The following is a 14,823-nucleotide window of genomic DNA, read 5'->3' on the forward strand; positions in this document are numbered from 1 at the left end:
TATACACAAATACAAACATTTTATACAGGCAGATAGAATATTAAGAACATATTTGCAACAGTAGGACTGTTTGAGGGGACTAGGAGGAGGAAGGGGAGGAAAAGAAAATGATTCAGAGTGACTAATATTTAAATACATTGCATCTGTGTAGGAAAAAAGCATAAGGAAGCATACTGTAAGCTCTTGAATAACAAAGAGTAGAGGGGAAAGGTTAAGGAAGAATAACAGAGAGGGTTAATCTGATTAAAGTTCAATATATTCACATGTGAAATACCATGGTGGAGCCCCTGTGCAGAATGAATATATATTAATGAATGGAGACAGGAATGTAAAATGGGTCCTCTTAGGGGATGGGTACTAGTGTGAGGCAAGAGGGTGAATGGAGGGTGAAGGATCACAGATACAGTCAATGTACTTTCTATACTTGCATGAAAGTAGAACAATTATACGCATTGAAATCATTTAAGTGGGGGAGGGGGATAAGGGAGAATGATGGTAGAGATGAACCAAACCAAGATATATTGTGAGCTTATATGAAATGTACAACTAATATATGCTAATAAAATGTTTAAAAAAGAAATTCTCTAGCAAACAAGGCCCTACCCTAAACAGAAGCTTAAATGTATTAGCACGTTTTCCAATGCTATTTTTAAAAATACCTTAAACTGGAACTGGGTCGCATATTTATAAAATGGTTTATTTGGCTCACAGTTTTAGAGGCTGAAAGATCAAACAACATAAGAACGGCTCAACCAGATAGCATCAATGCTGGAGCAAGTACAGAGAAAATAATCTCACGACAAGAAAGGAATCCAGGGAATGGGGAGAGGCACCCTTTATGAAAGGTCTTGCTCTTTGTAAAAACCCATTTCCCAAGGACCAACTCAATTCCTCACTTGATAGGTCAATACCCCTTCCTAATAAGGACATAGTAAAAGAAGAATGTGCTCGTTTCCAGATACAAATAGCATTCATCTCAATCTCTGTTGCTCCCTGTACCATGCCCACCTATAGACCAAAAACTTCTCTGATACACAAAGACACAAGGAAAAACAAGAGGCAATGAAAAGAAAAAGGAATCCATCTGACAAGACTCGGATATGACGCCAATGTTGGCACTATCAGGGAAATTAGAATAATTATGATGAATATGTTGAAGGCTCAGGTGGATAAACTAGAAAACATGTGTGAACAAATATACAATTTCAGCAGAAAGATAGAAATTTTAAGGAAGAATCAAATGAAAATGACTGAAATGAAGATGAAGCCATTTGAAGCATTAATTTTTAAACACAAAGCAACTGAGAAACCAGTAAATTTTAAAATAGGTCATTTGAATCTGAACAAAGCAAGCATGCCAATAAACTTTAATCATATAAGCATTTTCACCTGCCTTTATATTTTTCCTTAAATACCAGGAATTTTTTTTAAATAAAAAGTACATAATGGCACACATAACACTATGCCTAGCATAGTAGGTACTGAGCAATGTTTACCGTTTCTTGATGAATAAATTTAGTCATTAATGACAAAAGAGAAATAAAATGAGAAGTCACTTACTATAGTCTATGGTAAACTGAGCAACTCCAGAACCAGGATAATAGGATCCCTTCTGCACATGGACAAGACAATGCTTGTTTTGTTTTCCTTGAATAATCTCCTTTGCTCCCAAAGCTCCTTGTTTCATCAAATTCCAGCTTCGTATACAGCCATCAAGACGGGGGTTAATCTAATAGGACACGGAATATATTTTGTACTTATGTCAGACTAATAAGTAACTTAACAATGATCTAGGTGAAGGTTACATTTGGGTGGAAAACCCTTTCTTTGGCAATCTTTGAAATATTTTTAAATGTTTTCAATTTAATCCATTTTTTTTCTTTCTTTTCGAGGTGTCTCAGATGGGTAGTCATCTTCAGTAATAGTGAGTCCATACCATTGCAGGTCTCCCGTGGGACAAGAATGACTTTTACACCTCAAGGTCACCTGCCTCTCCCATGTCATCCAGAGATAGAGGAAAGTCCTCTATCTGCTTCTGTCAGGATCTATCTGAGGGTGTTATCTGGCCTCTAAGGTACTTTCTGTTTTCCTTATGTGCATTTACAACATAGATTCTTCTTGTTAATCCAGACTCTAATCTACTGCAGGAACAAAAATGTTTGCATTATTTAGCCTTCACAAAAGCATCCGGCCAGATTCAAGGTATAAAGTAGCCATTTCATAAACAATTGATTTTTTAAAAAATAATTTATTTTACTTTAAAGGCATCTTAATTTATCACTTTCAAAGAATGGACATTGATTTTGACATGGTTTAACTGATTCAGATTTACTATCATAGAAATCTATTAAAAGTTAAAGTAACTATGAATTGCTGTAAGTGAAAAGTAGATATAAAGTAGCAAATATTTAAATTAAATTAACATGTTTATTTGACAAGTCCATGGTTTCAAAGTTTTAAAACTCTTCAAGGATAGTGATTAATTTCCTTCATGAAACCTACTCTACAGTTATTTGACAAACATCATATTCACAAAATCATCTGTTGTATTGAACATTTTTAAATAGTACATTCCATCTTCTGTGTTACCCATAACTTTCAAATTTGTTCCAAAATAGGCCTAAGAAAGATCTTTGCGTGACTTCTACAGAATAATATGACTTGGGATTCAAATATATGTGTTCATACACTTAATGGTTGAATGTAAATTATGAAAAGGTTAACTCTGAACTGACACTTGAGAATTTGAAAAAGCTACTTCTCCATAAATAATGTTGGGTATTTAAATGGACAGAAAAACATGGCAGTAATTTTCTTATTTCCTCAATATATTTGCAGTGGTCACTAAAGTTCTTTTTTCTTGTTAAATTCAAATTGTCACACTTGGTATGTTTAACAAAATAACTTCTGTTGACTCTCATGGAAAACATGTCTTCAATGATATCACAGAAAAAGGAATTCATCCATGATGAATGATATAAATTTGGATCATTACCGGTCTAATGAGTGTATTTTCCATTTTCCGAGGTAATCCTGCAAAGTATATTTTGGTTTCCAGAAATCCATCTGTAGGTTTAAAAAGATTTCCAAGCTTATTTATATTCATCACAGCTTCGTTAGCTATTTTAATACTGACACTATCTTCTAATTCTTCCACAGATACCTATAATTAGAAACACAAAAATTATCAAAAAAACAAGCATTGATCTATGTCATTTGAAATACTGGACTGGAAAATATTATGATTCTAATAAATGATTTCATAAAGTAATCATTTAAATGCAATTACTAATTTGTTCCAACCTATTTGGGGAGACAAATTGAAATGTGATAAAATGTGTTTAGGGATGAAAATACAAATTCAATGTGCATCTTATTTTAAAGTTTAAAAAATTTAATATTATTAAGTTTAAAAGTTTATTAACACAGGATGTGAATGACATCTACAAGGAAAACTACAAACCTCTGAAGAAAGAGATTGAGGAAGACTACAGAATGTGGAAAGATCTCCCGTACTCATGGGTTGGTAGAATCAACATAGTAAACATGGCTATACTACCAAAAGCAATCTACATGTTTAATGCAATTCCCATCAAAATCCCAATGACAGTCATCACAGAGATTGAAAAATCTACCCTAAAGTTCATTTGGAAACACAAGAGACCATGAATAGCCAAGGCAATACTCATCAAAAAGAGCAATGCTGGAGGTATCACAATACCCGACTTCAAACTATATTACAAAGCTATAGCAATAAAAACAGCATGGTACTGGCACAAAAACAGACATGAAGACCAGTGGGACAGAATAGAGGACCCAGATATGAATCCACACAGCTATCCCCACCTTATTTTTGACAAAGACGCCAAAAATATACAATGGAGAATAGACAGCCTCTTCAACAAATGTTGCTGGGAAAAGTGGTTATCTGCTTGCAGAAAACTGCAACTAGATCCATGCCTATCACCCTGTACTAGTATCTACTCAAAGTGGATTAAAGTTCTTATAATATCAGACCCGAAACTCTGAACTTAGTAAAGGAGAGAGCAGGGAATATTCTGGAAGCAATAGGTATAGGCAAAGAATTCCTCAGTAGAACCCCAGCAGCTCAGCAACTAAGAGAAAGGATGGACAAATGGGACTTCATAAAATTAAAAAGCTTCTGTACAACAAAAGAAATGATCTCTAAACTGAAGAGACCACCCACAGAATGGGAGAATATATTTGCTGGCTATACATAAGACAAAGGACTGATGACCAGAATATACAGGGAGCTCAAAAATCTAAACTCCCCAAAAATCAATGAACCAATAAAGAAATGGGCAAATGAACTGAACTTTTTCAAAGTATGAAATTCAAATGGCCAAAAAAACACATGAAAAAATGCTCACCATCCCTGGCCATAAGGGAAAAGCAAATCAAAACCACAATCAAAAACACCACCAACAACAAATGTTGGCTAGGATGCAAGGGAAAAAGGAATCCTCATATACTGCTGGTGGGAATGTAAACTAGTACAACCACTTTGGAAAACAATATGGAGGCTTCTTAAAAAACTAAACTTAGATCTGCCATATGATCCAGCAATCCCACTCCTAGAGATATACCCAAGGAAATGTGACTCATTATTCCAAAGGCACCTGCACACCCATCATTTATTGCAGCACTATTCAGAATAGCCAAGTTATGGAAACAGCCAAGATGCCCCAGAGATTAGTTCCCAGACCTTTTCCCTCTAACTATGCAAGTATTTTAAATGACAGACTACAGTGGACCTCGCTAAAGCATTTGGAAGAGTTGGAGTGGGGAACATTTTTAGTTGTCACAACAAGTAGGAGCCATGCTAGCATTGAAGATGCTCGACACTCTGAAATATGAACAACAATCATGCAAAATAAGTAATAAACATCCCATATTCTGCAAACCTGAATCTTCTTTTTAGACAATCATGTACAAAATCTTTATGCTTATCTGAGCTTGTGTATAAATAAACACAATATATTTGTTGCACTATATTAGCATTCATTAAGTTTTTCAAGAATGCAGTGGATAAGCTAAGGATACAATGGTAAACCAAGGACAGAGTGATGTCTGTTTTGTTTAGAACTCTGTCCAGGGTTTTTCACCATTTTTTGGGGTGGGATTCTTATTTTTTAATTTTCATGTTTCAAATTCAAATTATGTACATTATTTGTCCTTTAGGATATTCATTATTTGACTTGGATAATATTATTTCATCTGAATTTATTTGGAGAAATACAACTTAGCTGTCTTGTTTATAAACATAAAAAAAAGATGCCAAACAGGATATTAGCTATCAGAAATTTTAAACTGATGCACATTTTTCTGACTTGCTGCTGGATTAACTGTTCAATGTTTACCCCAAATTGGTAAAACATGCTTTGGAGTGTCATGCAAGAAATTACATCTGATGCATAAATGATCCCCCTGGGTTGCACTTAGTCCTGAGCAAAAAAAAAAAAAAGTCACTGGCCTGGCACCAAACATAGTCATAAGGACTGGTGAAAGTCAAAATGATACGGGTTGTGCGAATGATCCTGCACTGCATTTATAGCTCTTTAAAATAGGAAATGTTTTAGCAGCTTAACCTTTTTAGTTTTAATAGAAGCATATTACACTAGTATTTACTTTGAAAGAGTTTACAACCAAATCATTTGTAACATACATACACTGGCACTTTTGCACAAGGGCAAACTTTAAATACAATTAGGGACCTTTAAAACTAGGCCATAGTATAAAAAGTTCATGATCTCACATTCTGCAAATTCATTTACTAAAAATAGTCTATTTTTGTAAGATAAAGGCCAAAAAAAAAACTTTACATATGCTACAAGTTTACTGCATGTATTTACATGGCTCTTTCTTTCTTAGGAACTTAAAACCTTCACATTATACAGCTCCCTACTTAAACAAGCTGTGCAGGGATGAATGAGGCCAGATCACTGTCAGAATAGCTTCTACAGTGCTATAATACAAGAATGTTCTCTGAAAGCCATTGAGCGATCCTCAATACTATTTCTCTGAAGAAAAAAGCTTTGGTGCATCTATTGACAGATGCCTCTCCACTGCATTTAAGAAAACGGGACCACTGGGGTATTTTGTGCCTCATTCTAATAAGCCCCCAGTGCCCATCACACATTCACAACCGTACAACTTAGTAAAATGTGATTATTAAGAAAAATTCACATTTTCTTCTGGCAGTGCATTAAGTTGTTGGCATGTTATTGGTTTGGGTGCTCTTACAACACTGAACTTTAAAATGTCCACCTCCTACTTGTCAATTCTTGTATGTCTTAGCTAGATGATTATAACCTGATTCACTAAAAGTAAATCTACTGACCGACCTCATGAGTCTTAAATTATTCCCCCAATAGACAATAGAAAAAGTTGATTCCTTTTCCATCCCCCAAATCTAAACTTCAGTTGTCTCACTTCAAAGTTATTCAATTGAGTAAACTATCAAGAACAATCATTAGTTTAGTTGCACTGATACTATTACATCACAGTGCACATAGCATATAAAACAAATGATACAATCTGATTGTATTTTTACATTACCAGTTTTACACAGATTAATTCCATACTGAATATTTCAGACTAATGCATCACCATTTGTAAACACAACTAAATTTAAGCATTAGTTACTTGGCTTATACCTGTACTTTAAGTAAGGTTTTAAGTTGAAATGTCATTATTTCCTAATCTAAAGGATTAAAGGAATTGGGAACCCAGTGGCTTGGTGGTTTGGGAAGAACATTTGGTGATAGTGGCTCTCTAAATTTGGCTCTAGCATAATTCTGATTGGCTGGACACTTAAAAAGCAAGCTGGGACTTGATAAGTTAGAGTTCTAATTCAGACTACTTGGAAAATTTTTGATTTTCTCCCCTATTTGCCATGCAGCTGCTGATGAGATAAAACCATATCCTCTTTTTTCTTTTTTTTCTTAACAGTCTTCACCTAGGAATTCTGATCCTTGGTCTTCTGTCTAGTAAGTTGTTGTTGGTTCTTGATCTAACACTTTTAGATCAAGGAGCTGTCATGTTATACCTTTCTCCACCACCCATCTTCAGCTTCTTTGCCACCTTTCAGTCTACTTTTCAGATTTCATGATTTCCACTTCCAATCCTCTCCCTGGCTACCAAGCCCAGGATAACAGGGATTGCTTTCTGACAGATTCCTTCCTTTGTCTCAATTCAGAAGCTTTCATAGGCCAATCTGCTGGATTCAGCCTAGAAGCTAAGGCCAACATCTGAGAGTCAGTATGCACGTTTGAGAGAAGTCCTAGCAACTTGCAGCTAAGACTGTGGCAGGGGCTCCTTTTTCGACATCGAAGCCTCCTCCTTTTCCAGAAAGAGGTAGATGGAGGCATGGATGGAGCAGCAGCGGCAAGCACGACTAGCCAGCTGCTGAACACATTGGCGTCTCAGAACCGACCTCCTCCTTCCTCTACAGACCGGTTTTTCGCCATTTTTGAAAGATTACTATTACTGATAACAACACCATTTATGCATTTATAATATTTGAGCTGCTAATACAACACTCTAGTATAAGTCTTCATTTGTAGCTTTCACATTATTCTATGCATTAGAAGCAAGCTTTGACAAGTATTAAAGTTGTACTTGAGTATTTAAATATTGAAATATAAGTCATTTTCCTATAAGCTACATTCTCTGTATTTGCTTTAGAATAGAGTGTTATACTGCTTTCTATTGGGTACATGTGAAGATAGATGAAGTTTAGAAACATTGATTAACACAAATTTATGGCCTCAAAATGCCTCTTTATGATGTGTACTCAAAATTTTGAATCAAATGCTTAGCCTCTCAAATTCATCCAGCTCTGACCACTTCTTGCCACCTCACCATCAGCATTCCAGCCAAAGCTGCAGTTTTCTCTCCACTGGGTTTCTGCAGTGCTCCCCCAGCCCAATACCCTGTTCCACTATTATTCTCCACTGACTAGTTTCCACAAAGGCACCAGGTTCTGATCTGAATTATCTTTTATGTAAATCAGATTATGTAACTTCTCAAAACTACCTAAGGCCTTTCCATTTAGCATAAAATCCAAGTGCTCACCCCAGTCCCCAAAGGCCCTAGGTAATCAAATTTCAAACCACACTTTTTACTTCATTTTCTAACTACTCTCCTCTCTCTCATTCCACTGCTTCTACATCTTTGTTTTGTTCTTCAAACACACCAAACCCATCTTTCCCCATGAGACATTGTACTTGCTCTTCACATTACACAGACTCATTTTATAATCCCTCACTTATTTTTCATGACTTATGCCCTCAGGCCTCTGCTCATATCTAATCTCATCAGAGATGCCTTTTCTGATTCCATATGCACTCAAGACCTTTGCCTTGGCTTTCTTTTTCCTCACCTCATTAGTAACTAACATATTTGTTTGTTTTTACTTCTCATCACTAGAACACAAGCTTCATATGAGCAATGACTTTATCTACCATCGTATCCTTACCACCTAGCAAAAGATTAGTACTTAACGTGCTCAATAAACATGTTGCTGAATGAATTGTGATACAATTATGGATTTCCCTTCAAAATCAGGATCATACCAAAATATGAAATAAAATCATTTATAAGGAGCAATATTTACTTCCCTGAGACAGAGCCATACTAACTACTTAATAATTATACAGCTTATGTCACTTTTATGAATTACAGAACTATTTTAGGTTATATATTTTAATTTTAATTTATTTTAAAATACTTTTTGAAATTATTTAAAATTATTGAAACAAACACTATAAACTAAATTTTCCAGTTTATAGATCAATTTAAATTAACATTTTTGTCAGTTAAAATGCTTATTTACATTTATATATTTAAAACAATTCATGTGCAAAGTATTTTGAATCAGTGCAATTTATTAATGAGCCATCAAGATTATAACCCAATAAGAATATAGCAACATTATTTTCATATTAACAGATAAAGTGGGAAAATAAATCCTATTTATATCATTGGATGAAAATTCATAAACTATTAAAATATTTAATTAAGAATTTAAAAATAGCCAGCAGCATATTTATTATCAGATTAAGTTGTTATCTGACTTGCTTGTAGCATGTGAAATTGTCTTTACTTTTATTTTTTACATAAAATTATAGAGGATTATTTCAATTAAAACATGAGCATGCCATGAAATAATAGTTTAACAAGGATCATAAGCAATGGAGATAAAACCTGGAAGTGAATAGCTGCAGCCTAGCCAGTTTAGACTCTTGCCATTAAGAGCATCATTCAGGGACAATTATTTAGTAAACACTACCTACAGGTAAAAAATATACCTTCTTCTTTATACATATATGTCATATAAGAACTTATCTAGATTATACTTAAAATAGCTGATCTTTTAATTTGTTCTTGGAGTAAAACTTTAATTTTGCATTCTCACTAAAAAAAACATTTTATTGGTAGTGATTTGGGAGCATTAGGTAGCAAAATGTATTCTTATAGCAGATTCAAAGAATAGCTGCACACATCAAATATTCTAAATATAGATGTAGCAGAAAAGATGCAAAGCTACACTAATGAGAGCATCAGGAGAAGTCAGAGAATCTTATGATTTCTCTGGTCCTGTGAGGACAATTTTCTCAGACAGTTGCATCTTGTTCTGTGCAAAGTTCTTTGAGGTTAGAGCTTTAAAATGTACAACTGGTAAAGATATATAGCTCCCAAAGATGAGCCACATCTGTGACCAATAGAGAACTTTGCCAGTTGTTACCTCTACTGTAATGTTTTTTGTTCATAAAGCAGCTTCAGCTACCAAACTGCAAGGTATTAAATTCAAGAGCAAGGAAAATCTTTTTAGAATTCTAGCACCTTGATATTGGGTACTGAGTATTTAAAAAGTATCCAGGAGAAGCTTTTTGGATAAATGAGTGCTTGAGCGGGTAAAAAAAGGAATGAAATAATTGAGTATGACCTCACATAGGTTCTCAACACAGACCTCTTCCCAGATGTCCTAGGCAAAGAAAGAGTCTTTTGGGTACCACATTCTAAGGTAAACTGGCTCTTATCTCAGCTATACTGTGCTAAAAGTAACTATGATCACTGCAAAAACATCTTCCTCTCACTATTGACAAACAGTAATCTTTTCTCCAGGAAAAGTTACATTTTAATCCAGCTGATTAAAGAGATTATCTCAGCTGTTAAAATAAAGGTAATTTATAAGATTATATTAAGATAATAACTTAAGCATCATACTTGGTTCCCACTAGTGTAAACTATCTCTACAAAACAGATAACTTATCTATATGCTTATATTTAAAATTGCATTAACTTTTTAATTTTGTCACTATATGCATTTTTCTTTAAAAGATATTAATGACAATTGAGGGTAGTTTTCCTTGATCAGTGATGTCTGCATAAACTTCAATGCCTGTTAATGATCTCTGACTTCCAAGAGACACACCATTGTTCACTCAAAGATGGTCACTAAGCAGGGTAAAAAAGATGAAATATAGAGCAGTTCAAACAAACAGTTGAGAAAAACTTTAATTAAGGGAAATCCTAAATATACTAAGTGAGAGTATCATTTTAGGCTGTTTCATAGATTTACAGTGTATACAGTATATTTCATACAGCATTAGACAAGCAAACCCATTTTCGTTTGCTATCACTTTAAAAGTGAATTATGATTTTATGCAAACTACATCCAAGTGGGAGATGTTTATGAAATCTGTAAAACATACCACATTCCATTGGCCATTATTAATAACATTGCCTCCAGTTGTGATTTGGGTTGCATACTCGTTCTTAAATTGAACTTCAATCTTTCCATCACGAAGTGCAATCAAGAGCCAGGTTGAGTGATCAAGAGATTCTGCATATAGTATGATGCCTGCTGAATCATATGTCCGGAAGTCAAATTCTGCTGAAAATCTAAACAATGGACAAAGATAGATCTTTAATAGTGAGGAATGAGGAAGGCTTAATGTTTTATCTTTTATTTTCTTGTACTGCCAAATAGTAATATGCTAAAAAGTCAACTATTCATTTCCTGGAATTAGTAAAAGAGAAGGGCTGAATTAGACTGCTCATGTACTATCTCTAGTGTTTAAAATATGGTTACAATATTTTCTTGCTTATTCTGAGAGTTTTCCCTTGGTGAAATCAGATGCTTTGGTAATTTTTCATCTTTTTTTGGCATATGTTTGAAGGTATCTTTCAATGCTGGAATACACATGTATAAATACAAGGCATACTGTTTCTCTCCTGGAACCTTTTATATTCTATAAAATCTGACCCTAATCTGTGTGTATGTTTGTGTATGTTTTCTGTATCCATAAATGATTACTAAAAGATGTTACAATTTCATGATTGGTTTATCCATCCAAAGGCATATTATGATTTCACATATGTCAGGAATGGATCACTCACAGAGCTCTACAGGATATCATCTGGATGATTAAAAATATAATTAAGCTCTCATGTATAGCAAAGATGGTAAAATAAAAATCTGTGGGCAGCAACCATTGAGCAGAAGCCATGGCTCTGCCCTGCCTGGTGGTGTGGGTCTCAACAGGGCCCACAAGGTAACCAAGAATGAGATCAAGCAGAGGCACAGCAGCTGCCATGGCACCTCACCAAGCACACCAGGTTTTGTGGGGACCATGATTCAGGAGTGGTGTAGCTTTACTCAGTACACAGGGCACACCATATCACTACACAAGGACTCCAAAGACAAAAGGACTATCTCATTTATCAGGAAAAGGGTGGGAACCCATATTCATGCCAAAGGAAAGGAAAAGGAGCTGAGCAGTGTCTTGGCTGCTATGAGGAATGTGGCTGCCAAGAAGGTTTGTGCCCCCTGACCCCTCAGTGAATAATAAATCTTTTACAAAAAAAAAAGAAAATATTTTTAAATATACCTTTTAGCCTGATTTCAAAAGCACTTTAAAAACTGTAACTGCAAAAGTCACTGCGGAAGAAGGCATGAAATGAAAGCTGAACAAATGCAGTGTAGCTGTGTGTTTGTGGGTATCTACACTCTGGCAATACAGATACATACATACAGTACAGCTATCAGAAGGAAGGATAATCTTAGGAACGCTGGACTTAAAATAACATATATTGATTCGGTGTCTTTAGAACACTTTAATGAGAATCAGCATAAAATCTCCACGGGACCAGCTAATAAAAATGACTTTTAAAAAGACAGGGAGAAGGAAAAGCAGTTTTAAAACTGTTAGGTATGTCCATTAAATAAAGGTAATTTAAGTTAAAGAGTCAGGACTTTTATAACTTATAAAATGAAAGAATCTTCCATCTTTGCCCTGACATATAATACCAATGGTAACAGGAGGACTATTTGCAGTGGGGCACAGATCTTCCTCATAGGGAACAAAGAAAATGTGACAGAATAAACTTTTCCATCTTTAGAATTCCAAGAAAATATTTGAAAGAGATAAAATGTGGAGTAAGCTATGCTAGCTGGACAACAATGAAGTAGGAATGAACTGACCTCAGTTTATGTTTAAAAAGAACCATTTGCTTGGAATAAGGACTTCTATCCTCTTTCATAATTATCTGAGCATTTCGCTGATGTGAAGCATGGATTATCTTGCCAAAACCCAAATCTGTGTATGGTCAGGATATCCCAGAAGTTGATCCTATTATGGAGATAATTTTCTTTTCTTTGTAAAATCATGCTAAAATGGTATTTCAAAGAGTCATGTGCTGCATATTTTCTTTCTGGAGTATATCATCAGCATACTGATACATTACACTGGGGAACGATTCATTCTGTTTCAGAAGTATTGTAGAGTTGAAAAATAGTGAATTTGTTGACATTTGGGTAGGAAAGTATTTGATTATCAGAAACAGAAGTGAAGGAATTTGCTTTAAATTTAAAATTTTGCCTTAAAATAAAAAGCACTTAGCTGTTCTTTGTGTTGATTACACAGGTGGCATTTTATAAAACTTCATCAAGCTCTGTATTTAATATATGTATGAATTTCTATGCATATGCTATACTTCTAAAAGTATAAACTAAATAAATAATAAAGAACCCAGTAATTATTTGGCTAATTCTGATCCAGTGTTAAATATCAAAATATTGTGAATTGCCAAAGAGAAATGTATCCTCCTAAAAGTGTCTGAAGATATTCTATAGTTAACATTTTTCTCATTCATTCTTATTATTTTTACAACATGGAAGGGTTACAGCTAGTTTGCCCCACTAGAAGATATTATTTGCTCTGAGATGTTCATGGGTAAAACCAGACCCTGGGGGAAATGGATTGCTGAAAGACCACAATTACTCAAGTGAATCTTAAAGTAATGTTCATATAAAGTTTCTATGAAATTGATTGGATTGTAGTAAATTATAGTTCATAAATCTAATGAATTAATTCTAAACATCATATTTATTTAAGACATTTTAAATTTTAGACTCTATAATCAATCAAATACATTTCCTTCCCATTATTCTAACAAAATTCCGATTTATTTCCTCTAGTTTCAACACTGTATGGCTCTGAGAAAATTTAACAAAGTAGAATCATGACTCAAAAACACAAACAGCAACTTTCTACCTAAAGTCAATCCAACTACCAGAATAGCAGATAAAATATTTAAATAGGCAAATAAAGTAACCGATTCTTTAAAATAACACTTGAGCAAATCTTACTAATTTTCCTTAATAATTTGAATATAATGATATTCTAAAGCAGTACCTTGAGCATTTTCTCATTAATTAGTTTTCACAACATGTATAAAGAACAATGAATTTTCACAAGTACATTAAATCTACTTTCCCTGCTTCTTCATAAATATATATTCCTTAGAAAATGAAGAATGATGGGTAAAGTAAAAGATTCATTGGGAAAGTCAGCCTAGAACAACCAAAAAGGCTCTCATATGGAAAAATGTATGAAGGAGCAAATTAACTGTAGGGTTCCCCAAATCATCTGGTTGATAATATGCCTAAATTATCTGTTTGATAATACAGTTTCATATTTTCAAACCTTTTCGGGTACTTTTCTTCTGTCCTTACCTGCTTAACCTCTAGAAACTACCATTGACATTGCTTTCTCACCTGGTGACATCTGGCAAACGAAATTTTAAGTATAAAACAACCCCTGCAAACTGCTCTGCCATGTAAAGTAATTCATAATTTTTGTCAAGGTTCAGGGAAAGGCATACTGGAACAACCTGGAAAAAACAAACAAACAAAACATCTATGTTACTTCCTGGTTTATGTCAGGTTGCACTTTCTTTCTCTGGTTTCTCATGTACCATCTGTGATGCACTAAATCAAGTTAAAAATACCTTTTGAAATAGTAAAGCAGTGTGTTTTCCATTTCCTTGTATAATCGTTTGTATAACATCCGAGAACACGTGTCTCAAAGTCTTATTCAACAAGTGTCTCTTTAGACATTTGTCTTTAATATTTCCTTCTCAAATCTCGGTGATAAACACAAATTTCTACTTCAAGTGCCAACATGTATCTCTTTTATAAGCTGTCAGATATGATGTCTTCCACAAGTTATATGTAAAAATCATTTTTATTTGGGGTTGGAAATAGGAAGAAAAATTAATGTTCCAATCAACAATACCTCATTCATTAAGTAAATATTTTCTGAGTAAGACTGTGCTATCTAGTTAGTAAAGGGAATATTTAAAGCTCTGAGGGAATAACCTAAATTAAGATATCATCTACCAGGTATGGTGGCTTATGTCTATAATCTCAGCACTTGGGAGTCAGAGGCAGGAGGATCACGAACTGAAAGCCAGCCTGGCCTACATAATGAGACCTTATCTGAAGAAAAAATA

General features: G+C 34.3%; 1 protein-coding gene and 1 pseudogene across 1 annotated transcript in view; both read right to left on the minus strand.

The window, feature by feature from the left end:
• Pros1 (protein S) overlaps nucleotides 1-14,823 on the minus strand; it is an 80,605-nt gene that overhangs the window by 15,223 nt on the left and 50,559 nt on the right. Inside the window, exons 9-12 of the mRNA XM_020183693.2 lie at nucleotides 14,087-14,202; nucleotides 10,740-10,929; nucleotides 2,996-3,163; nucleotides 1,561-1,729 (exon numbers count right to left, since the gene is read on the minus strand). Of these exons, the coding sequence (XP_020039282.2) occupies nucleotides 1,561-1,729; nucleotides 2,996-3,163; nucleotides 10,740-10,929; nucleotides 14,087-14,202 (643 nt within the window). The remainder of the gene's footprint in view (nucleotides 1-1,560; nucleotides 1,730-2,995; nucleotides 3,164-10,739; nucleotides 10,930-14,086; nucleotides 14,203-14,823) is intronic.
• LOC141423225 (proline-rich nuclear receptor coactivator 2-like) lies at nucleotides 3,184-8,710 on the minus strand (annotated as a pseudogene).

Source organism: Castor canadensis, chromosome 5 (genome assembly GCF_047511655.1).
Source record: "Castor canadensis chromosome 5, mCasCan1.hap1v2, whole genome shotgun sequence".
In the NCBI taxonomy this organism is placed as follows: Eukaryota; Metazoa; Chordata; class Mammalia; order Rodentia; family Castoridae; genus Castor; species Castor canadensis.